The sequence below is a fragment of the Seriola aureovittata genome, chromosome 11 (assembly GCF_021018895.1).
Source record: "Seriola aureovittata isolate HTS-2021-v1 ecotype China chromosome 11, ASM2101889v1, whole genome shotgun sequence".
Taxonomy (NCBI): Eukaryota; Metazoa; Chordata; class Actinopteri; order Carangiformes; family Carangidae; genus Seriola; species Seriola aureovittata.
The window spans coordinates 20,549,455-20,576,269 of NC_079374.1; the positions used below are offsets into that span (position 1 = coordinate 20,549,455).

The 26,815-nt window shown below is 40.1% G+C and overlaps 1 protein-coding gene across 1 annotated transcript; it reads left to right on the forward strand.

The window, feature by feature from the left end:
* wnt10a (wingless-type MMTV integration site family, member 10a) lies at positions 1 to 26,815 on the forward strand. The gene is made up of 4 exons (XM_056388494.1): positions 1 to 612; positions 2,621 to 2,886; positions 8,844 to 9,217; positions 23,731 to 26,815. The coding sequence occupies exons 1-4, from the start codon at positions 551 to 553 to the stop codon at positions 24,274 to 24,276; spliced, it is 1,248 nt and encodes a 415-aa protein (XP_056244469.1). The 5' UTR covers positions 1 to 550; the 3' UTR covers positions 24,277 to 26,815.

Below are 26,815 nucleotides of genomic sequence, written 5' to 3' on the forward strand. Positions count from 1 at the left end.
TTTAACGAGGCACTTGACCTCCCTCGGCGCTCTCCTACTTCGCGAGTGACGCAAAAAAAGTGGGCTGGCGAAGCGCTAAGTGCAGTAGTTTAGAGGAGTATCGGTGCGCACCGAAAAATCACTAGTCAAGCAGACTTCATTTAGAGCGCCTACCTTGGATCAGCCGTCTCTCTCTCGGATGTTACACCAGTGCAAAGACCTCGTTGGCGGAGATACCGGGATGTGTACGGATGTGCGTGAGAGAGACTGACTTTTCCTCAAACTCGTAGCAGCCTCCTCCATTCAGTGAGTTGAGAGGTTGATGAAACTTTTCTTGAATGAGTATCCCGCCGCTGGCTGGCACATCTGGACTGAGGGTAGTCGGAGCTGTCAAGTCCAGCGCCAACTTTTAGCCGGACCTGACCTGACCTCCCTCTGCTGCTTCGTCCTCCCTAAACTTTGAGGCGGAATATTGGACTTTGAACTCTTTTTTTTTTTTTTTTTTTTTTACTTCTTCTCTTCTTTTTTCTTTTAACTTTTATTTCTTTTTTTTGTAATTACAAGGCACAAAATGGAACACTCGGTACTCAGAATAACATGCGTCTTGGTGGTTATCTGTCTCTTGGATAAAAGGTGAGTTGAAATAGATAGATAAATAAATGAGGGATGTCTGAATTCAAGCTAAAAAAGTTAATCTCTGTGTTGGTTCAATACACTTAAGCCTTTAGTCTTCACTTTATGATTCTATGTTTAAAATCTTGTTTTATTTTTATTTTTATTTTTTTAATCATAGCCCAAATGATTAGTTTACAGTAGGCTAGTGAATAAATAATAATCTACTTTAACAAAATAAAAGTCAGTTTTCATTCATGCAAGTAAAAGTTAAATAACCCAAAGTATCCTTGCTGACACGTGTGTCTGAAGTCAACACATAAAAAAACATAAAATAAATAAAATATAAAATGAAACAGCCCACTTTTTTTTTTTTCGTTTTTATTTTCTGTTACCAATTATCTACTGTCTCATTCCCAAACAATGTAAAAAGTTGCCCTTTGGAAACATAGCTGTTGAAACAGGTCTACTCTCAAAGCAGGAAACACAACAGGTAGCAACAGAAGCCGAACTGCAATCAGAGGCAGACAGTTCAAAATGCAATGCCACCAAGAAAGTGGGACACCACCATGCAAATGAAGATTTGATGTTGGAGCCAGCTGCGTTTTTTGATTATGATTTATGTCCAAAGCTGGCTGCGTTTTCAGAAAGAGCACAAGGTGATTTGTGAATGTTTGAGTCAGGCGCTCTGATAAAGAGGCTTACAGAATAGAAATGTGCACAAGTTACACATATTGACAAAACTGGAAAGAAATATGCAACGCTGCTGCAGCTGTGTGTGTGTGTGTTTTTGTGTGTGTTTCTGCACATGCCTCCTTACACCTGGGTATTTGCGTGTGCATGTCAGGGTGTGCTAAACGGATATGTATGTGTGTGTGTGTGTGTGTGTGTGTGTGTGTGTGTGTGTGTGTGTGTGTGTGTTTGCCCACAGCTGAGCACACTCCTCGCTGCATGTGCAGTTGTGTGTCCCAGTCATACAAACACAGAGAGGCAACACAACCTGTGTTTTACTTGTAATGATAATGAAAAGAAAAGCTGCGCACGTTTGGGATCTCAGGCCATCATCAGTGCAGCCTGTGTTTTCCTTGATACTGCTGTGACTGTTTCTCTGTGAAGTCGAGAAGTGCTTTGACTGCTGTCAGCTAAATTACTGACTGATAACATGATTGATAGGTTACAGCAGCAGGGGACAGTTAAGTCAAGAGACGTGTCTTATAGCTAAAAAGTCATTGAAATTACATGCTAACATATTTTCTGTGGTGATTTTATGAGGCAGGTAAGTTGCTGTTTTCCCTGCGTGCACATAAAACTGTCACTTGAACTACTAGTAACACTGGTTCACACTAGTGCAGTTCCCTCACTCCCCACTGCAACTCACTTGTTCCACTGTATAACTCTTATCCTGCGCAGTCAAATCAAAGTCAAAGTGATGATGGGGAGACAAACCTGAATTAGGCCAAATTAACATTAAATGCAAATAGTCATGTTTCAGCACATACATTTCAATCAGCATTGTATTGCAGTTTTATAAGTTCACAAACCTAAAATGAGACGACGTTCCTGTAAAATCACCCGCAGGACCCAAGAGCTATTTCGTTTTATTCATTGTCAGTAAGCATTGGCTATTTTGTTGCCAAAACATGTCCACAGTCGACAGTCATAGCGCTCTTTTTATTTTGGCGACAACTTTGCGGGACCATAAACTGAAATCAGTCTGAAAAACAAAAAAACAAATAGATTTGTGAGCGCATTTCCCCTTCTGTCAGCATCTGGAGATGGTTTTACAAGTATTAACCCACATTATGTGTATTATTGAGGTTTTACAGCAATCAGCTATACTGGGGACCATCAAGTCAGGGCGCCTGTCTGGTACTGTGGGAACAGAGTTTTGATGTGTGACACCCAACAGGAGTTAGTATCAGTACTAACTAGACCTTTGATACTAAAAGAAGTGGACAGAACAGAGACAGCAAGGTTCATAAGCTACATGTTTTTCTTGTCGATAACCTGACCTGTATGCTCCATGCAGGGTAGACTCCAATGAAATCTTGGGACTGAAGCTCCCCAACATTGACCCAATCCTGAATGCCAACACGGTGTGTCTGACACTGCCGGGGCTGACGCGGCGCCAGCTGGAGGTGTGCATGCGGAACCCAGACGTAACGGCTTCAGCAATCCAGGGAATCCAGATTGCCATCCACGAGTGCCAGCACCAGTTCAGAGGGCACCGCTGGAACTGCTCCAGCCTGGAGACTAGGAACAAAATACCCTATGACAGCATAGTCTTTAAAAGAGGTCAGCTTTATGGTCACTATATCAAAAATATACTGTTAGAGATGGTCCTGATGTGTAATTTCATTTGACTTCAAATTTGAGTTTCTGCCTGGCTTGTTGGCATTTTGCATCTCTTTCATGAAAATCTGTGTTTCAAAACTCAAATCCAAATGCAAAATCATGTATTACATATGAACCATTATGAGAAACTTACCAGACTCTTATCGGCTAAGAAGTGGTACGTACATTATTCTGCAGAGGTGAGATGTCACCACAGGCTTCCTCCTGAAAAAAACAAAAAAAAACAACAAAAAAAAAAACAACAAAAAAAAACAATGGAGTAAGTTCAAAAGTTTGGTCTTCAAACAGGCTGTGGTTTCATTCTCAAATACACTTTAATACAACACCTTGAAAGGATGGGCTTAGAAAGATTAACAGCCACAAAGATACATGTCCTAAACAAGCGTTGGGATAATAAACTGTAAATCTTCAAACAAGACCATAAAAAGAGATCATTTTCCCCATACTTACAACTCTTGAATGTTATCTCACAACAATAAGGTCCTCCAAATGGTTGGGTTATCTTTAGTGACTACAAGACTGGTATCTACTTTCTAACCATCTCACTGTGTCTCCTCAATAACCCATACAAAAGAGCAGGTAACTTCAAAAGCAGTTAGTCACCTCCAGATTACCGAGCCTCATGCAGATCGGTTTTCTCTGACGCTTTGTAGTGCTTGGAGCTTTGCAAGTCAGCCACAAAGGATGAAAGAGGATCTTTAGAGTTGGGAAGCCTTTAGATAGACTCATCCCAGGTTATTGACTGGAAAAGGCATCAATTTCTTAGTAGCCTGAGCACCTGGCTAGATGAACGGTGCACAGTGTGGTTTGTAGTTTGATTCTCGAGTTGAGTTTCCTTTTAATCGCGCCAATGTTGTGTCCGATCCTTGAGAAATAAGATTTGACAGTTGCATCATAGTGCACTGGTTGACCTTATCATTAAATTTTAGTTTGATCATTGCTTTGGTGTGACTGCAGTGCAAATGTAGGCTTTAAGAGTTAAAACCAGTTATCTCTAAATATCCTTATGAACTGTTGATGGAATCCCCCATCGTAAAAAAACAAACAAAAAGAAAAACTAACTGATTAAACGTGTCAGATCTTTCCTGGAGGGTTTTTGCCATAAATTTATCTTCTCCTTAATCTGTGTGCAATAAAATCATGAAACTTTAATTTTATAACCCTAATTGAGGACTGTATCCTGTCACCGCTACAGAACTTTAACAAAAACTCTTAACTACAGTATATGCTTACACACCTCTGGACGTACTTTCACTCCTCACTGACTCATTGAAAGGCTGTTTGTCATTATTAGTAGAGGCAGTTGCTAGTTGTCTGGCATCCCTGGTTTGCCTCGGGTGCAGAAACTCCAAACCACTGACATAAACAACCTCTTTAAATCAGATGATTCATATGTTACATGTTGATACGTTCCACTCCACAGAAGCTAAAAAATTGACGCAAGTTAACATGCTGCAGCCATTATTGCGTGCAGCTACTGGCAATACTCTCATGGAGACAGATTTACAGTCATGGATTGGATGGAAGTGTGGAGATTAACACAAGTGTTCAGAGAAACTGATCTTAGAAAAATAAACATGGTCTCACACGAAGCGTATATATATACTCCATACCCAATCGCTATTTTTGCTTGACGATTCATATACTATAGCAAGTTTATCTGTGTTTTTAAAATCCCTGTGAAGGAACGTTTACACTACGACTTGTAATAATTCTAGTAAAACTGAAATTGAGTGGGACATCAGGTGCCTTACAGTTCAGTTTGTTTTGTCTAAGATGCGGCTTGGATCCTCTCTGGCTCTGCCACAGATCTCTCAGCTGATGGTCTGTAATAACTTTTATAGGTCCGTGTTCATTCTTGTTTAGCTTGCATTAAAAACTAGGCTAAAGAGGACATCAGGCGAGACATGGATAGACAGAAATAGGAGAATCTCTCTCTCTCTCTCTCTCTTTCTCTGTCACTGTGTCTGTGTCCTCCCTCGCTGGGCTGCTCCTAATGCTTTTACTTCCCTTGCCAGTGCAAGTGCTTGTGAATTTGCTCTCAGCACTTTCCCAACTCTCTGTGCAAAAGCATAAACCTGTTTAGTCGGTTTCTGTAACACAAAGTGACAGTTTCCTTTGAATCTTTAATTCATTTTGCCACTTCCTCTGCCATCAGTTCAGCCGGGCGTGCCGCAGCCAGTGAATTATTTGTTAGATTGATTTGTTCCCAGTCTTCCGGGGGCCTGAGTCGGGGAGCAGGACTAGAGCTAAAACAGGCTTTCTATGTATGAGGATGTTCCTAAGTGCCATTCCTCTCGCCCCCCCCCCCACCCTGTGTGAGTCAAGGTGGTAGAGGAGAGGAGGGGCAGAGTGGGAGTTGGTGAGTCAAATTATATACAGTGGGGTCCAAAAATCCGACACCACTCAGAGCTTTGGACCCCACTGTATGTAGTCGGTGCAATTTCAGAGATTGTGTATGTTGGGGATGTATTGTTTGGTATCAAACCAAACATATAATCAGATGTTGAATAACTCATTTTTAAAATAACAAATCAAAGGACTACTTCTGTGTTACAGGGATAGTGCCTAGATTTATCACCTGACTTTGCAGTTTATCTCAACTCGACAATATCTAAATATTTTAGTTTAAATCTAAATTTTCTAATTGAAAAATTAACTAAGGCTATCTGAAATTAGCATGGTTGTGATTGGCCAGTGTGCCCAGTCCCAGCACATGCACACAGCACACTCTCCTGCACAACCTGAATGACAGGTAGACAGAGAGAGCCGGCAAAAACTTGGTGGTACACCGGCCAATCAATGCGGCGGCTCACCAGGATTTGTCCCTGTATGCCTGATGGCAAATCCAATTACGCATGCCCAACATGGGAAGGGGAGGAAGGAGGAGGGACCAAAGAGTGCATTAATTTGATACTTATGATAGAGGTGGACACCCCTACTCTCCAGTAGTATGCTGCCGCCTGTTTGTTTGGAGTATGATACGAATAGTTGTCCCTTTAAGTTAACTGTCTCACCGCTTTCGTGTTTTCAGATGAAGCTGTTTTCAGCAAATACAGCTCCGGTTCGATGACTTATATGTGTCACATGGCCAGAAACAGGACACCAAATGAATGTTGCTCTACAACAACTGTTTGCTTACAAAGTGACTCTGCCAACTTAAAAGTTGCTGACATGTAAATGCTGTTCTTACGGCTGGCCAAAAAATCTGTTAATGAGGGTTTAAGGACAGTTTATCTGCAGCGTGACAGACAAGTTTGGTGGCTGTTGAAATGTAGTGTACTGTATCAGATTCTTTGCTGACTGAGAGTCAGCCTCCATCTAGTCTGCTTGCTTCTTTTTTCAAAGCCCAATTTTTAAGATGTTAACGCAACACTGTACAATATAACAGTGTCAGTGAACACCTGCATCTTTTTTCTGACTGTAATGTACAGATTATGAATATATACAACTTAAGACAAGAAAAGCCAACATTTGGAGATGGAAACCTTCCTCCATTTATCTGAATTGAAATGGGAGAGTTGTTTAAAACAGCAGAAGGGGCTGCGTAGGTGGGCGTGCGTGACTTAAGATACTGGTGAAACAACAAAATACCGTTCATAAAGTCATAAAGCTTGCTGGCATGAATCTTTAAGCAGAGCATAGCAGTGATCATTCAGAATGAGACAATATGTTTAACCATCATATTGCTCATCATAAGCTGTGTATTCAAATACATATACGAGTATACAGCAGTTGCGCTATAGTGACACCGTACTGAGGAATATGTGCTGTAGCGTTGCATAGGAGAACTACAGACTGTCAGTTGGTCTGTGGGTAAATTTCTCTTTCACTGTGTGAATAACGAAGTAACATCAAACATTGCTAAAAAGGGGCAGTTCCAGTTATTAGCTTTTTATTTGACTCCAACAAGCAGCCTGAATCATTTCCCCTTCAAGCGGGGTGCTATAAACCCCTAAGTGGTTTCTTTTCATGTTTGCTTTACAAGTTTCCATTATAATCTTCACTGTTTTCTGCACCAGTAAGTTACCGCCAGTGGGGCTTCTTTTATAGAAGCTGAGGGTACCATGCTCACAGACAGTAAGCTGATATCCATCAACAAACATTGTAAATGTGCGAGTGCAAATCCTGCTGTCACTTCATCTTTCAATATCAATATTCACAGATTCCACAATTGGACATGGATTTTTTTTTTGTCACAGAAATGTATCAACCTAGATCGGGTGAATGTGTACGTGTGTTTATAAAGTGGGGTCCAAAGGTGTGTATGTGTCTGTGTAAGAGAAGCGTACTGTAACATTAGTCCTCTGAATTACAGCTCAGTTGGGGGAGAGTTGCTCATTACATGAGCCGCATGCAAGTTCGACTTTATGAAGGAGAAAGGGATGTGTTTAGCTGTAAAGGCAACAGCCATCACACGTCATATAGATAGATTACATGTCCACAGTCGTTTAACCACCTCCCCTACAAACAGTAGTCTAGCTGGGACAATTTGATGTGATTATAAGGCAAAAGCCACAGTATATGGCGCAATCTAGCCCTCTAAGCTGAACACATGCACGACAACATGGCTACAGCAACACATCGTCTGGTCCTAAATTTTCAATGCAAGATATGATATGACAGAAACAGGTGAAAGGATCAAACTCCAGGCATTTGATGCCCCTCAGTGAGCCAGAAAAGTAAGTCAGTGACCAAGTATTCCAGTCATCCAGGACCCAATGAAATGGAAATGGAAAGACCCATGAAAGATGGAGAAAGAGAGAGGTATTCAAAGCCTGAAATGCACCCAATGTAGTTCAGCACTGCAGTGCAAATTCAGGAACTATTTAGCTACCTTTCTACTCACTTATATACATTAGGTGGTAGATGTAAGTAGAAAGCAGTGATTGCCACAGCTGATTATCTTGTATATAAGCAGTAGAGCAGACAGAAGGAGACACAGCCATGTTTAGTAACAGCATACGAGTCCTCTGCGAGTGCTCTGATGGGAGTGGTGGGGGTCTGTTCGTGTTCAGCTGCTCCACAGAGACGACATACGCAAGTGTTTGGAACACTTAATTGCTATTGTCCCAGATGTTTCCCCTGGTTTTATGGGATTTGGCATGAGTGTGTATGAACATGTGAATAAACTCTTATGTGTATCCTTATCAAAATAGAGGAAGCTCTTTTACTACAGCTTCACTGAGAATGTGTCAAACAAAACATGCGCTGAAGTGCAAACTTACTAAGCATTGTGACACACTTGCTAATAGAGAGGTGAAAAGATTTCTTTGCTCATTTAGCTGTTGTTAAAGTGAGTTTCAGGGCTAGGAAAATCACTTTACATCTCAAAGTTGTATCCAGCAGTTTTCCAATCCATCTTTAATGAGGGGAATTTAATAGTTTTGTTGCTATTCTGATGCTATTTGCGTTAAAAATAGAAAATGCACCACAGATAGAAAAAACCTGTACACCGCACCATAGTCGCAGTCATTTGAATTTGGACACAAATGGCACATGTCATCCACCATCATCCATTTACCTGGTAATCTTCTAATTTCACCTGACAGGTTCATGAGGCATACACACAGGTATGCTCTGCCTGTAGGTTATCGAAAATATTTCAACATTTTACATAAACTTCAACTTATAACTCTCGTAATTCCTGACAGCTTCTTAAAAACAACGTGGCACATTCCCAAACACTGACACAGTCCTCATGTCAATCAGCCAGTTTCAATTTAGAGAGAGTAAATTCCATCTTCCATGTCATGGACTAAGCCGTGTTATTATACTTTTTTTTTTTTTGACAAAATATATTCTCTTTCTTTCCATTCTCAAACTTTCTTTCCTGATTGCGACACTTCCACAATGTGCTATACATTAACACCACTATTGTCTCCCTTCACCCACAGGTTTTAGAGAGAGTGCCTTTGCGTACGCCATCGCAGCAGCAGGCGTGGTGCATGCAGTGGCCAACGCCTGCTCCATGGGCAAACTGAAGGCATGCGGCTGCGATGAGAAGCGACGTGGGGACGAGGAGGCCTTTCGCATCAAACTACACCGCTTGCAGCTAGAGGCCATCCACCGGGGGAAGGGTATGGTACACGGCGTCATGGAGCACTTTCCCGCCGACCTGCCAGGACCCCAGGACTCCTGGGAGTGGGGCGGCTGCAGCCCTGATGTGGAATTCGGAGAGAAGTTCTCGCGGGACTTCCTGGATGCCCGTGAGACGTACAAAGACATCCATGCCCGTATGAGGCTGCACAACAATAGAGTTGGGAGACAGGTGAGTGTGAAGTGAGAGGATGTGAGTGTGTGTGTGTGTGTGTGTGTGCGTGTGTGTGTGTGTGTGTGTTTGGGTTTCTGTGATGGCTTCTACAATATTTGTGATTATTTGTGATTATTTGTTATATAGTTAACCCTATCACACACCCACAGTTGACCCAGAGGGACCACATACTTTGCATTTTGTGGATTTATGTTCAAATTAAAGGGACAGTCCACTGATTTTACACATCCACTTCAGTTTAATCATCAGATGGAATACTACATGTAAAAAAAGTATTTTGAGGCTGTAGAGGGAGCTGCTCAGGGCAGGGACGGTCTTAATGAAAGATGCTATCCAGCTGCATCATGGGCAATTTAGGATCAGGTTTTTTGTCTAGTGTTTTATTCATAAATATATTACTAAATTAGAATTCAAAGTCCCTCCCAAGTTTTTACTGACTAACAGTTTGGTAGTTTGAAACGAATGATTTACTCGGTCGTTTGCTGGGAAACTTCTGTAGCGTTGTCCAATCAACCGATAACAAGAAGTCACTGTATCATCACAAGCTAGCATAACTTCCAAAAATTACAGTTTTAGTAGCACAAAAGGTACGGTATATATTTAGTAAATCTAAGTATTCAGAGAAATATGTGTTTCAGAGTAAGTAGTATTCATACAGTTTATGAGTTGCTAACCTAACTGATGTTATTTACTCATTTAGTCACGTTATGAGATATGCTGTGTTATATTTGTGAAATATAAATGAAACCCTTAATAATTACATCACCATTAAACAACATTTATGAAGTATCTGTCCAACATACTCCCATCTCTTTTAGTCTTCACTTTAAATTTAGAAAAGAGCAAGTGTGCGTGGTGCAACCTTTTTTAATTTACCGATGTGTAAAGCTGCGCTCGTAGCAAACACATATGTTAGAACTTGCAAACAGCTGCTGCAACTGGCTCCAGTTTTATGCTGCTTCAGATTTGACTTTGATTTTCTAAATCTGACTGTGACAACTTTATAAAAGTGCAATACTAAAACACTGGAGTGTCCATTTTTAGTGTGAGAGTGTAGTTGTTATTGCCAGTATATTACCTCATATCAACAAGTAGTGTAGTGTAGTTAATGCTTGACTCTATCTGTCTATGAATCTACAAACCTATGAAGGGAGTAAAACATCTCTCTCTGTTATTAATGTAAGTATTACACCATCTTTTTTAAAAATGTATTACACAATAAAACAGGTGGATAGTGGGTGGGTTGAGTGCTACTGGGCCAATGATAATGTTGCAGTGCACAACACAGTCTGATTTAATTTGCCAGGTCAACGGTGGCCAGTCATTATTACACTGATGTTTATTTCTGCCGGGGGAGACTGCTTAAAGGGTTTTTGCATAAACTCCACTTGCAGTAAGGGTCACTCTTCAGTTCAAGTATTACAAAAATAATAACAGGGAATAATTTTTTTTGAAGTAATTTGAATCGGAGTGTGACGTTTATGAAAACACTGTATATTTATTTCAACAATTCTGACTAAATGTGTTTCAAAGGGGAATTAGATATCTTATCACAACTACAGCTGTATTTTATACAAACACATGTAACTACTGTAGAAATTCCAGCTCAGGACACTGTTGTTTTTTCTGGAGAAGAACTGTGTGGAAAAAACAATATTAATGATGGAGAGACAGGGTGTGAACCTGTTCACTGGTTGCTGGGGCATTCATATGCGCAAGAAGAAGATTGATACAGGTGCAGTAGATTATAATTGAAATTTTTTATGTTTTTTTTAATGGGGTTTTTTTGTTTGTTTTTTTAACAAAGCAGTTTTAGAAACAGGATAACCCAGGAAAAAAAAACTTCAAGTCATTGTTTCATATCATTATGAGCTTGCTGTGTAGTCAACCATCTAGCATGCTCAAGTTCATCTGCTTACTGTAACAGTTCAGAAGTCCTTTTACCTCATCCCGGTGCCGAGCATTGGTTGAGGTGGCTAGTGTGGGAATTTCCAGTCTGATTCTTCTTTTATGGATCAGGGTTGCTGTAACCCACAGCCTTGGGGATTACAGTACACTACAGTTTGTCTGGATTAGCTTTCCACTTCATTCAAACTCTATTGAAATGAATGTTTTTGAAAACATTCATTTCAACACTGATTAATGATAATGTTAAGGTCAAGAGAAACGTTGTCTTGAAGGGTTGATTTGGTGGCTTTTTTTATTTTATTTTTATCATTATCACATTAATTAAACAATAAGGCCTGTTCATTATGTAGATTGCATGTATATTTGGTATCAGTCTATTATTATTACTGCCTGATAGCACTATTGTTTCCTTGATTGTTGTTTCTTCAGGGAAACTCCAACCCTGAGAGGATTTAAAACATCTACAAATAAGTCATTTGTCAGTTTAGACTATCTTTGTTTTGTTATGATGGTGGATGTGTGCTTGCTGTGTCATGTCAATTAGTGTCAGATCAGTCGGTGTGTCAAAGGAGGGTAATGGTACTCAGTGTCAGAAAGCTACAGTATAATATCTTTGCAGCTGAGAAGCACACTTCAGACATCTATCATATTAATTAATTCATATATTAATTAATAGATACGCTACTTATGCTAGGGTAATATGTAAAGGCTCTGAAACTCTCGGTGTAATCTAAATTTCTTTTAGTCAACTAGTTCCAAAGGTGTTGCGCCTTGGGCAATGCAAGAGAAAGATGTAAATGACAGTGATAAGCCTTGATGATGTCCAGCTCTGTGGTCGAACAGAGACAAGAAGCGACCGTAAATTGCTCATTGTTCCCTGTTTCCTCCTGAGTAATTTGGGCCTGTATCTTTCCATCAGTTTACTTCTGGTTTCCTTGATTATCCAGACAAAACACAAATGTGGAGCGCGTCAGCCGAATTCAATAACAGCTGGTCTCCCCGCAGTAGCCGTAATGGTAGAAATAGTCTTAGACTTAGAACTGGTGACATAAATCCCAATCAGTGATGTGGACATGGGAGTAAACTTTGAGTGGGGGCTGATATGACATGAGTAGGAATGAGTTCATGAGCCAAGGAAAGGGAAATAATTTGTCTTTTGGGTCCTTCTCTTTTTGTTGGATGGAGTAAGTAAGATTATGAAACTTGATAACATACAGGATCACAGTCCGGCCTCATTGTCTTCACTCCGTCTACCTCTTGAGGCCATATGCTCCCCAATAATTAGACCCCCAGAGGATGGCAGAGACTTAAACACTGTCTCACATCCAAAACATCCCAGGTTTGATCCTGAGTTGTCTGTTTGCAGCAGTGTATTCTGTTGAAATGCCATTGAAAAAGAGTAGATATCCATTTGTAAAAATACAAAAATAATAATGTAATGATTTTAAAAAGCAGTTGTAGGAAGAGAAAAGTGTAAACATAAGTGTAAGTAAGTTTCAGTGGCTGTTAAAATAATCACCAAGCTTCACTTTTCCCTCAGCACCTGCAACCTTAATTTCACAATGGCATGCGGTGATGGCCATATATCATTGTCACTGCTGACTTTAGATAATAACCGTTCAATGAGACATGATAGCACAGATACCAATTTGCCTATTAGACTGATACTTAGATGCCAATTTCATTATACAGGAATAAGCTCAGTTACACGATGTGATACAGGACAGGTTATTAAATAATTACAGATGCAGAAGTCAGGCAGCAAAAGCCTGTAGCAAAGAAATGGTTTTGCAAATCATGATAAATCTCTGCTCATGTTCTGAAGAACTGACAGGATAACCGTGGAGCCGCAGAGAGAGTCAGAATCAAGTTAATCTTGCTTGCCTGTTTTGGACATGAATCTGTTTGGCAGTATAGTTGCTTAGTGTGCAGAGTTTAGCCCGTGAGATGCGTTATAAATTTGGCGAGATGTATAAGAGATGTAAGTGTATACATTATAAACAAGTTTATCAAATCGAGCCAGTTCCAACATTTGGCAGGTGAAGTGCCCGAGAGAAAATCTTTCAAGATCGGAATATGCAATCACACCCAAACCGTAAGAAGCACAGCGGTAGCTCGAAGAAAACAAACTATATTTGGCACTACTTAGCTTCATTTTAATTTACAGTTTGATCTTTCCGGAATGATATTTAGAAAGGCTAAATATTGGCTCTCGGATTCCTCACAATAAATTTTGCTTTCAGTGTGCCAGGCTGCAAATTCCCAGCCAAGTGAGCTGCGGCATCCATCAAACACAAAAAAAACTTGACTCATAGTCGTCAACATCAAAGGGCCTATACCTCTTTTTTTTGGCAAAGACTCTAGTTACGAGCAGGGACTAAACGACACCCAGTGATCCTGACCATTTTGACACAAGCCTGATGACCCCTGATGACCCTGGTAGGGTTCAAAGCTGAAGTAATTTGCCTGCTGACTGATGTGATCTCTTCAAACACTCAGCTATGATGTGGAAAGAGGTGACTTTAGACTCCCTTAATATTTTTATCCAAATTACAAAATTAGTTGAATGAATATCTCTTATGGAGAGCTACTCAGAGGGATCTAAGTGACTTGTTACATCACACCACAGGAAGGAGATTACAACTTGAATGATTGCAATATACAGAGCAATACTGAAGAGAGAGAGAGCGAGAAAGAGAGAGAGAGAGAGGGAAAGAGAGACAGAGAGAGAGGGCACTGAAGGACAGAGAAAAGTAGGAAGAGACAGAAACCAAACATACTATGAGTCATTGCAGAGCTGTTATACTGTAAAATACCACGCACCTTAATGACTTCAAATGGTATGGAAAGCCACAATAAAACCCCTCCAAGACCTTGCATCACACACACACACACACACACACACACACACACACACACACACACACACGTACACACACACACACACACACACAAACACAAACACATAGCCCCTAGAATCAAACAGAAAACACTGACAGGTGGGGCCTCAAAATAATGCCTACCCTTCCCGTGTCTCTTTCCTCCCCCCGACCCACCACCTCACCTCCCTCCGCATGACTCCTCCCCTCAACCCCCCCACCCCCGCCCCACTCCCCCCTTTCAGTGAAGTACTCTTTAGGCACAGGAATGTGGTGGTTTTTTAGCGGGGCGTGCATGTCGCCTCATGCCCACCCCAGGGTTCTCACGACGTCCCGTCTTGTTTTTAGCCCTAATTAGTGGCTGCTGGCAGTTTGGAAACAGATGTTTAAAACCCTGCAAAAGATTTTAGACTTCAAACACCGGGGCGGAAAGTAGAAAGAGATTCGCCCTTCCTTCCCTCCCCTCTTCCCCCTCTCCTGCTCTGCCTCCACCAACTTCTCTCCAGCAGGGCTGATTGCAGAACTAATACTATACACTGAGGAGGCACAAAAAATGTGTGTTGTGGTGGGGTTTATTTACATATGATGTCAGCATATCAATAACGCCATACATATGTAAAGCGCAGGCTTCACCAGCCGCTTGTTTTACACTTGCAAAAAAGATATTAATTTGAGTGAGTAGGAAATGTAGCTGTTAAAAAAAGATAAATACATTTCAATGATTGTCATTGTTAGATACATCCTTTCCTAACTAATTTTAAATCATGTGAAAACACTAAAAATCAGTGTTTGATGACTAAATGGTTATGATTCCATTTAATATGAAAATTGCTTTACAAAACAATATTTTAACTTAATTTATTTTTATTTCTATTCAAATAGATATGAATTGATGATCTCATAAGAAAAGAAATTCAAATTCTGTGTTAATTTTTCTTCCCATTGTTCTGTTGCAGTGAATGAAAACACGCTACTGTACGGTAGTTAATAAGAGCAGCTTTAAAGGCTTGACTACACGTTTAAAGTATCTGCTCATGACATGGAAACACCTCACCAGGGTGGTAAATTTCTTAGCCAAGTTTTTTTTTCTCCTGAGCATTTTTCTCAATCGTTTAGAGAGCACGCCTCAAAACAAATGCTTGGCACGCTTTCTTGTGTTCATGTTGCAGAGCTTAGAGCCAATGCCGAGGTTCTGTTGAATCCTGTCTGTTTATTAGGCAGGTGGTGACAGTGCCGGCTATGCAACAGTCTGCAGTCGTGTTACTGGCAAGCGTCTTCTGGTAATTACGATTTACCATCAGACCTTGACTTCAGGGGAGTAAGGAGAGATGGTGTGGTCCTTTTTCAGGAAGGAAACTATACATTTCAACTCATTTTCACCTCATTTTGAAACATGTTCATTTGGAAACTCACAGTTTAATAACCTACTGCTAATCATTTGAACATTTGAGACATTTGCCCTGACTCTCTCGAAAGCATTGTCAAGGGTTATGTTCATGATGGAATGGTGGTTCAGCAGTGGCACACTTCCTGCTGCAGTTAGAGCATCTTTATCATTCCAAATGTAATGTATTTCAGAATGACACTGAATATGTGTGAACAGTATAGTTGCAATGAAAATGAAATCCTTCAGATCTAACTGGGTTGCTCAAAAGTGGACACGGCCTAGTGAAGATGCCAAAGTATAGAGTGATGTGACTAATGAGCTAATGGACAAGTGCGGTTCTATGTGATGGGACCAAGTTGTTTTAAATCAAATTTGTGGAAGTAGCCAAATCCTTTATGCACTTCACTCTATCCTGTGATTGGCCTATGAATGGCCTATTGCCACAGCCAAATGTCGGTGGAGAGCACAAACTTTGTGTGGTCCTAATGACTGACTGACTGCTTTCATACATTTGGTAAAGGTTCCCCTGGTACCACAGAAACACAGCAACTGAATGTGTTAACCTGTCTGATCTAATTTAAGTTATGTCAGATATTCTCATATGACTAATCTGCACCTTCCCGTACAAGGACATCTGCTTTCTCCTGGCGAAAGGTGGATTCAATTTTGTCTGATGTCAGCCTCTATTGCATTGACTAATAATGTATTGTAATGTACTAATTTAACCCTCGTAGGAAAGGAAAGTACCTCTGCCACTCACACCTGATGTTTTCAGGCGATCGACGACCTACTTCGTGTGTTAAGGCACAACATTGCTCCACCAGAGCACCAAACACACTGTAAAAGTTATTTAAACTGTAATGATTTTGAGCAGCAGCCGCTCAAGCTTGATCCAAACCAGCAACAGTGGGACTCCCAGGTCCTTTTATGCCTAATTTAACCCTTGAGCGATGATAAACTGCTCTGGGGAGCCCATTCACGTTAATTCATTGACTCAGAACCCACACAAAAAGCCAAGTGTGTTTGATCAAAAATAGCAACATTAGTGTGGGGTTAGTCCTGTGCTCCTCAGAGGCCAGTTCATATCATCAGTGGTGTGCACAGCATTCCTGAGTCCTGACAGTGCAGAGGCAGAACATTTGATCTGACCCACCACACGCTGTGCACACACCAACACATACATGTGCACATGTACACACGCGTGTACTCATGCCCACTCTCTCCTTACAACTCTCAGTCTCTTCTACTCACGCACACACTCACACGGATATACAGAGGCAAAATGTTTCACAGTAAAAGCTCAGCAGGTGGAAGTGCTTATGCTGGTAATAACATTTTATTAGAGTCTCTAAATGAGAGCTACGGACATTGTGTGCAATTAACAGTGAGTAAATACTACACACATGCACACACACACGTTCTAATGTAGTATAGTTCTTACTGTGTACTGTAGATATGCATTTGCTCCGTAATTGCATGTCATTGTGTCATGTACACATTGTGCATGTGTGCGTGTGTATTTGTGTATGCGTAATTGTTCTTTTGAAGCAAGGCGTTTGATTTGTTTAAAGTGATGTCTGGGCTTAATGTGCTGCTGTGGGATTTGTTTGTGTGCTTTGATATCGCCTTGGCTTTCTGCTCGGCTTTAAAGGTCCTTCAGTAGATTGTCTTTGAACTGACAAACACACGGCAGCATGCAGACTAGTCTGCTGTTTATCAGCCATAAGGGTCGTCTGTGGGACACATAGAGGCTTGATTAGGATTTTCCCAAAAGTGTTCAGTGGTGGTGACACAGGGATTGGCTAACAATTAAATTCAATGAACCAAAGAAAACAGAGAATAAACCACAAATTATACGGGTGCATAGCTGGGTATGACTGACTGAAGTTGCTCAACTACTCTGCCTCCACATGGTGAACATGTACTGTATTTACCCAAGTCACATATTGAAAAAAGCATTTTTCTTATTAAGGTGGATTAATATTGAGACCAAAAAGAAACAAACTATTACAGACTGCTCATCCTACTAGTGATTAGCCAGGGATGGGAATCACAGATTTCACAGCAAGGAGCACAATGGCATACATTTTTTAAGTTATACCTTATAAAAGGTGTTACAAGCACAGACAGGCAAATTTCTCTTTTCCTCATTGGCTGTTGCTTCTCTCCATTTGTGCTGTTGTTGTTTATGTCATGCCACAGGAGTTTCCCTCCTCAATAAAAGCTATACTGTAAGCCATCACCAACTCCTTCATTACCACTGAGTCAGTGTTGACTCAGTCAAATCTTGATATTTGGTCAGGATGACAAAATCATCCGGCTGAAGGGAGTGTGGTAACAGTTCACCTTTGGCATACTGTAGTCCTGGATCGCAGTTTTCATTTTCCACTTGCACGCAGCGAATTAGAAACCGCCTCATTAAGTTTGGATGTTCTAGAAATAGATCACTGTAATAAATGACTGTTGCTAAAGGGAATGTGTTAAACATGTACAATAAATTAGACTGATACATACTGTACTTTTTAAATTTACTGTAACACAAAACAAAAAAAAATCAAAAATAAAAGTTTTAAATTAGTGATATAACCACCTGTCATGACCATGGTGATGTGGTAATTTGTAAAAAAAAAAAAAAAAAAAAAACAAAAAAAACAAAACAAGAAAAACAACAATGAATGAGAATACAGTTGTCCTGGAAGTCAAATATATATAACTGTAACTTTTCTGATTGATATACGGCTGGTGAACTTAGTCACATGTCATCACCATCACTTTCTCTCCTCATGTTTCCTGTATTTTGGTTCTGTCTGCTCTCCACTAAAGGCAAACATACTCCTGTATCTTTACCTAATTAATGCACACTGACCCGTTTTCAACATCAGGTTGTGCTAACAAAGCTCTGATCTTTAGTTTACCTCATCGCTCCTCTTTATTGCACAGTAGTCTGCTCTGCTCTACTCTAACATGTTGTACTGTTCCCCGGTCTACTGTATTATGTAGCCTGCAGTCCTAATCTGCCACCAACATGTCGTGTTTGATCTCTGTCTGGGGTTGTTTTATAGACGCCTCCGTCTCACTCTCTAAGCCAATTAAAACTTGCCAGATGTTTGTCTCTAACTGTGGTCCACCATTGACTGTGAAGCATTTACATCTCTGTAGTGTATGTGCAGCGGCAGCCACAGTATAAATCATGGAATACGGCGTATTAGCAGGTTTCCATCTTTATCTCCAGTAACCCATGTTTTTGTTTCATCTAAACACCATCAGCTCTTCTCCCGTGTTTAACACAGTGACCTACTTTACTATTCTCAAACCCCGGCTCTAGGCCCCTGCTGTGTCTCGGCACATTATGCAACACCGCAGCTCAAAGTAAGTGTGTTATACAAAGTGTTCTTTTCAAGCAAGCTTTTTATAGCTTGTGACTCAGGTTGTGTAAGACCTACAATCTTTCTACATTTCCCTTGCCCTTTGCCACAACAATCAGCTGATGTCAGGTCAGGTAGGGCTGCTGATTATAATCTAATCGAAATGGCTAGTAGCAGCAGGACATGATGACAGAGCCTAGATAGAGTACCAGCTAGACACACAGGTGATTTGCAATCCTCACACACACATGAACAGCCTTTGTGTATCAAGCGGTGGAGGGGAGATCATCTAAAGATCATCTCCTCCTCCTGTCATCCTCTTTTCCTCTCCCCTTTCCTCTCCCCTCCCCTCCCTTCCCTTCCCCCGTACTGTACAGCCCCCAGCAGCTCCCCCACCCTGCTCCTCCTCCACCTCCACCTGTCCTCCATGTCCTCAGGGCTCATTCTCGAGATCTACAACAGGGCAACTATAAATCACATGCATCACTTTTCTTCCTTTTTTCCACATTAGTCAAGTCAGATATAGTAAACACAGACAAAGACACAGACACACAACATTTTTTCTGTGTTTTGTCTCTCTCTCTCTCTTTCTCTCTCTCTTTATTACACAACCCATTGCCCCAGGTAGAAGCCAGAAAATCACAACCTTTCATCTGATCATGTATCCAGCCTGATTAGAGTGGTCTAGATCTGGGAAAATACTGTCAAAGTGTTTTAAAAAGTGATTTGGAAGTGTATTATGTTAGATTAGTAAAACCAAAGACCTTCTAAAAACAGGATACATCTACAAGTAAATGATCTTATGTTTTCTTTCTGTTTCATTCTTTCCTTCAGTTCATTATTATAACCAGAGCCATGCATTTGAACTTTTGTCAAAAAATTTAAACTTTTGTCAATTGAAATTAAATCCAGAATGCTGTGTTGCTTTTCATTATGTCATGTTAAATCAGGGACTCTGTCTTTATTTGTAGTCTACTTGTACAAAATGTTCTTAACTGCTGTTTCCCCTGGCTCTTTTGTCAGATGGATCAGCACTTCACATGTCATACTGACAGACCACTTCTAATAATATAGCAAGAGCAGACAGCTTCCCTATTTCCTATTAAGGGTCTGGATTGTACCTGTTGCGCCTTTCAACTACATGTCAAAGGAATATTTGCCACATACACACACACACACACACACACACACACACACCAAAAGCACTAGCACTAGTGTTGGGATAATTCCACCCTAAAACAGAACTCATCAGTTATTCCTCTGATGTTGAATGTTGAATTGGCAGATGTCCATTTGAATTTTAAATCTCGTGCTATTTCCTTGTAAATATCAACAACTGCTTCAGGTCTTGTCAGTGGTTAACAGGTTATATTTTAGCTGAGTAGCAACAAGTTGTAAATCTGATTGGCTGTGTGTGACAAAAAAATCAAACTTCTAGGATGCAGCAGTATCCTCATATAGTGACAAAAACTGTAATTCATTTTTGAAACAATAGAAAAGAATTTGTGTAAAAAAAAAAATTGTTTTTAAATGAGTGGAAGATTTCACTCAAAGTTTTATTTGGTAATTTTTGAAACAATGGCTGCCCTCTCATTTCTAGTCAGCAACTTTCAATTTTACCAGCTGAAAATCATTTCTAGCTAGCTAATTAAACTACGGCTAGCTCTATGAGTTTGATGAAATCTTTCCAGCTGATGTCCACTAAAATGAGAATCTTACAAATGGATTTAAATATATATATGGTAATAATTGTTATGAATAATATATGAGTTTTTTTTATAAGTATAATAGAGAGTAAGAATAGACTGAAATCTGTTCTAAAATATGGCTGTTAAGCTTGCATACTTGTTTGTGTAGCTATGCTAAACAAGAAAAATCTTTTTAGCATAACAATGGCATGGCAAACATAACACTCCATTGGATAACATTGACTTTTCACTAGAGTGAAAAGTTCCACAAAACCAATAAAGAACAGGATATAGATGCTAATGTTAGCCTTAACTCTGATAACAACCAAGTCATACAGTGGAGAAATGTTACAAAGTGGATGTGGTAGAGCTTGTAGCCCCACAAAATGTACGGTAGTTAGTAATGATGTGCTCCTTTCATTAACAATGAAAATGTATGTTAGAGCAGCTAAAAACACTGTTTAAAAAAAATTCATAAAATATTGCTTTTGTACTTTTAGTTTTTGCTAAAACAGACTCCATCCAGGAAGAAAACCTTGACAGCTGCAATACCTAACTGGACAGTTTCTGTTTGGGGGAGGGATTTAGCAAATACTCAATTGAAGTTTGCTGCATTCTGAACATACGGTACAGAGGCCAGACGTGCTGAACTACTGGAAAGCAACAGTTTTGCGGAGTTCACAGTTTTTTTGCAAAAACATGTTACATCCTGATACACATAAAAAGTATGAGCCATACTGCTGTGGTTCATAATCTCCCAGAGGTTTTTATTTTTTACCCTGCAACAATATAACAGTCATTAGACATCCCACTTTTTAGCTGTTTTTGTTGTTTTACTGTCCTTTGAAACCCTTATCCTGTTGTGAAAGTACCATCAAACAGTAGCAATGTGGATGCAATTATGACTCCTTGGTCAGTTTGTCTCCTTAAGGTTTAAGTGGGTTCGAGCGTTTTATGATTACAGACTTTGCTGTGTGTTTAAGGCCAGTACGTTTGTGATTCTGGGGTTGCCTCTGCCTTTATGTAAAAACTGAACCGAAAGCTGCAATCTGAACTCAGTGCAAGTGCTGTTTGAGCTATTATAGTGTTGTTTACTATAAAGTCTTACAGCCTCTAGTATCTCCTCACCACCGATCACAGTTTCTTTAAACGTTCTTTTCAACACTCCCAGTTACAGAGGAACCATGTTTATCTAAAACGCATACCCTTTAGTCACTTTCTGTTAAACTAACAAACATTTTGAACCAAAAATGCAGTGATTAAAAGACTGGAAATGTTCTTCATTCTTTTGTATAATTGTTAAAAAATAATCTAAATGATTTTAAGCAACAGCATCAGTTTCTAACATTTAATCGTCTGAAGTGCTCTACATTGCTGGCAAGTTTGATGAATGATAGTAACATAAATATATGTCCAAACATAAATATACAGTATATGTTTACAAAGAATGGGTAAATGTGTCTAAATAAGTAAGAAACCGATATTTACATTTGCACAGCTTTTAAGTCTGAGCAAAGCAGTTTTGCTTTAATAATTTGGATACATCATTATTCATAATTCAGGCTCCACCGGTTTTGCAACTGTAACTTGATTTATTTGTTTTACTACATTTTTTTGTTGTTGTTAACCATGGCCGATCCCTATTAACTTTGGCTCTGTGGCAAACAGATCTTTTGCTCTACTTTTCACTTGTTCATTCCAAACAGATGAGGCAAGTAGCTGCATTTATCACAGTTTCATTCTCTCATCCACCTTTCTGCTCATTCATGTCCCGGAAAACAAGGAATCGGGAAACCCACTGTACAGCATGGAGCTGAGCCTTAGAGTACACTAACCAAGCACAGTACCCAGTATTACATTATTCAACAACCTGCTCTTTCCCCCTGAGAAAGGTGGAGTCAAACAAGAAAACAAAAAGTGAAGTATCTCATTTTTGGCCTCAGTCCAAATTGACCTTGACTTTGGGAAAGTGTTACAATTAATAGATGCATGACAAGCAATTTGTTTAACGTCTTAACGCACCTATACAGCCTCAAAGCTCCTGCACTTATCCCTTTAAATTGGTCATACCGGTATGTCTGCTACCTCTGTCTTAACCTGTGTGGATGAGTGTGTGGGTGACAGTCACATTTTTTGTGTGTCTGTGGAGTGTAGTATTATTGCTAGCACATGTGTGGAATGTGTTTAACTGCGCAAGTGTGCTGCATGTGTGTGTGTTTGTGTGTGTATGTGTTGATAGGGGCTGCAGCAGCAGCATCTGTCAGTACTCTGGGTGGCCTTGTGTTCCTGTTAGTAATTGGATTTTAAAGTTTAGAATAAGTGCTGACTGATAAACGCACATGCATATGTACACACATGCATATATACAGCCTTGAAGAACCGTACTGAGGTGGACAGGATTTATGCAATGTGGGATGTACCTGTGTGTACATGTGGTTATGTGTGTGTGTGTGTGTGTGTGTGTGTGTGTGTGTGTATCACTGACAAAGAGTGGGTTGGTCCTGCAGTGTTGGTCACGCTCTAACAGGACGTTTTGTGTTTGTGCTTGTTTATGCATGCAGATGTACTGTAGACATCAAAAACATTCTTGTAGAACCTGTATAAGGATTTTTTGCATAGTGTAGTAGTCCCACATACCAGGGCCTACAGTGAGCCTTAAGATGAACAACCCCAACTTGTGTGTGAAAATGGCTTCCATTCATTATTTCATGCTTTTTCCATAAATATAATAAAACCAAAACAATATGTTATCACTTTTAATATCCATGTGTTCTCATTGGCCAGCATTAAACCATTAAAGTGAAAATATGTAAATACTGCAATGCTCTGATGCCTAATGTGCCACTACATGTGGGTCAGGCTTGGAGTAATTCACTGCTGCCAAAAGATGAATAATGACAATGTTATCTGTTTGGGTAACACCTGCATCCATCTGTGTTATTTGATATGAGTATGTTTGACAACTGGCTCAGAGTTGGACCACCTGGCTTTTTAAATGTGGGACCAATTTCTTCAAGGGCATTACAGTGGAACAGTCGCTTGCTTAGGAGTGCAAATAAATGAAAAACACTGAAGTAAAGCCAGCACATTATAAAATAAGACAGGCTCCCTGCAACACACTGGACCTGTATATTAAATTTCAAATGCAACCAGTGATCAAAATCAAGTTTTTAATCCCTCTCGTTTTGTTCCCCCCTCCCTCCTCTGACTCCCTCGCCTCTGCTCATTTCCTCACTCCATCCCACTCTCTCTTTTCGTCTGTCTCTGTCTCTGTTATTCGCAGGTGGTGCTTGACCACATGAGAAGGAAATGCAAGTGCCACGGGACGTCGGGTAGCTGCCAGCTAAAGACCTGCTGGCAAGTCACCCCAGAGTTCCGGGTGGTGGGCTCAATCCTCAAAGAGCGCTTCCACATCGCCACGCTTATCAAGGCTCACAACCGGAACACTGGACAGCTCGACCACTCCCACAACAACAACAACCACCACAACCACCATAACCATCACAACCACCACAACCACCACCACCATCACCACCATCACCACCACCACACGCATCGGCGGCGGCCAAGCATCAACGAGCTGGTCTACTTTGAAAAGTCACCAGATTTCTGCGAGCGGGACCTGGGGTCGGACTCGGCCGGGACGCAGGGCCGGATCTGCAACAAGACCAGCCCCGGCATGGACAACTGTGAGAGTCTGTGCTGCGGGAGAGGCCACAACATCCTGCAGCAGACGCGGAGCGAACGCTGCAACTGCAAGTTTCACTGGTGCTGCTATGTGGTCTGCGAAGAGTGCAGGATAACAGAGTGGGTCAGCGTCTGTAAATGAAGAAACACACATCAAAAGACTCAATAAAGAAAACAAAGAAAAAGACTTTTTTTAAATCAAGACTATTATTTTGAAAGGGGAATATGACTGTAATATATATGCCCTGTACCTTTTTGCGGTGGACTGCTGTTTTCCAGAAGAGCGAGGACAGGGTGTGAAGCAGTTGAGCCAGCAAAGAAAGGTAGATGTGCTTGTCGGTAAAGAGTGTGCACATGCAGCATATGTCTAAAAGCTGCCATAACTCAGAGAGCTTGGATGTTTACTGCCTTCCTCTTGAGACAAAGGATAACATAGTTTTATCAGGTAAAATATATGAAAACTCCAAATATGAAATCTGAGCTCTGAGAACAACAAATTATTGTTGTTTCATCAGCGTATGTTGACTGACACACAGCTGCATGAGATTCAGGTAAGCAAAGAGGAAGGTGAGGGTAAGCAGCAGATTGCATGCAGAAAGAAAATAATATTGCTTCATAGCACCGGTGATATATAAGGTGGAATGGCCAATGTCTGCATCCCATGAAACCTAAAAATGGGGGAAGACATCCAAAAATCCAGATGATACTCTATACAGTAGTCCCTCCATAATCTGTATGATAAATTACAGCATAAACACAGTTACACAGTACTTGCTATGCCTCCATCTTCTACATACAAAGAGACAAATATAGACCTTTTCATACATCAGGATTCACAATGCACAGGATTTGACCTAGCACTTGAGGATTTTGTGCCTTGCTCAAGGGCAGTTTCAGTTTTAGTGATTTTTATAGCAGATATCAGGTTATACCGAGAATACATCAGGGGTTTGTCTGGCTCAACTGACACTAGATGTATCAATATCACTATTTTGTCTGCATAAGTCAAACCCCGCTACATCCATGACATTGCTCAATAAATGCATTCACATATTTTGGTTGGAAAGGCCTGTGGCAATTAGAAGTTTGCACGAAAGGGGCAAACTTTTATAATAAATGATGGCCACTGTGGAAAGGAGGCCGTTACAGCCGTGATGAATGAGTGGCCGAAGCTAAAGCCAATCAAAGAACTGATCTGAAACTGATCTGATTACTGGTGCTGCTTCCTGGAATTCTTCATATCACACCCTGACAAATGAAATGAAAACATTTCCTTTCCTCTAATGGAGGATGTTGAAGTAAAATTCACACAAATCAGCTTTCAACAGAGTAAGAACAAGCACTACTCCCGTATAATATAAGATTGATTTTATGATACCATTTGAAAATCACAAGCCACCCTGACACGAGCTTGTGCATTTATTTTCCAACCTCCCTCAAACACAGCACAGATCCGTTGTCCTGCATTAATATGATCCAGAATGCACCATGTGTGGTCTGTGTCTGTGTGTAGTATGTAACGTAAGAGGACTGTCAGAGTGCACAGTATTCCTTAATTTAACAAATACAGTTTTCATCTTCACTATGATCTGACCTGCATTGTAAATAAAACATAATAATGCTGCACAAACATCATCAATAAAATGAAAGTGCCTCAGGAAACTGAGTGCACGGGAACAGGCTTCAGTTTCTCACACTATAAACATCCTAAATTGTCATCAATCACAGTGTCTCCTGTTTTGTGATGCAATGTACTGTGTGTGACACTGTAAGCTTCTTGTAATATAACTACACTCACCTTCTTCACAATTCTTCAATGTGTACAACAGACATATTTTGATGTCAACTTCAAAGTATATAAATAACTAAGTTGATATGAATTTCTGCCTATGCACATTTTAAAGATCGTATTTGGTCTCAAGTAACTTGTATGAGTGAGGCTCCTTATCAGACAGTGTAATTTATTTCAAGCAACTATGTTTGTGTGTTAAAAGCAGAGGAAAAAAAATATCTGGGATTATGTTTCCAGTGTAACAGATTATTTTGATTCTGATAAGTAGTTTGCACATGCAGAACTGTGTCCAGGAAAACTCTGGGAAAATATCAGCAATATGCATTTTTTTCATGTCATAAATGTAATGTATGTATGTATTTTTATGTTTTAATATGGTTATTATCTAAGTTATTTTATTTTTGTGGATAACTTAATATTTGTAAGACAACAAAGAAAGACCATAATATTGAAATGGGGCTTTAATGTGATGAATAATAAAATACATGAAAACAGTGGATTTGGTAAGAGAATCGTTTTATGTATATTTTTTCATAAATCAGCTGACATCAGCAGAGTAATGATGATGAATTCCTGTATATGCTACAGTATATTTATGATACTTGAGAGGTCATTAGTTTTACATCCCATGGGGAAACACTTATATTTTATTTTGTACGAAGGTTGTTTTATGGAGGTAGAAGAGTAACAGTTTCCTCAGTTTCACCATAACAGATTAAAATCCAGTCCACAAACATCACATGCTCTAACATGCTGCATTACAGTAGGTACAGATACAGTATGCAGTGTTATAGACAGAGTTATTCATGCCCGCCTTGTCATGTGTGTGTTAATTGAATGAAATACCTCAACACAGAAAATTACTTTCAAGACTCATCGGAAAATTCAA

Bases quoted from the DNA above. Each gene is read 5' to 3' on its own strand.
- wnt10a (XM_056388494.1), top strand. From the start codon at position 551: ATGGAACACTCGGTACTCAGAATAACATGCGTCTTGGTGGTTATCTGT. The intron at 613-2,620 runs GTGAGTTGAAAT...TGCTCCATGCAG, and splicing joins ATCTGTCTCTTGGATAAAAG to GGTAGACTCCAATGAAATCT. The intron at 9,218-23,730 runs GTGAGTGTGAAG...TGTTATTCGCAG, and splicing joins ACAATAGAGTTGGGAGACAG to GTGGTGCTTGACCACATGAG.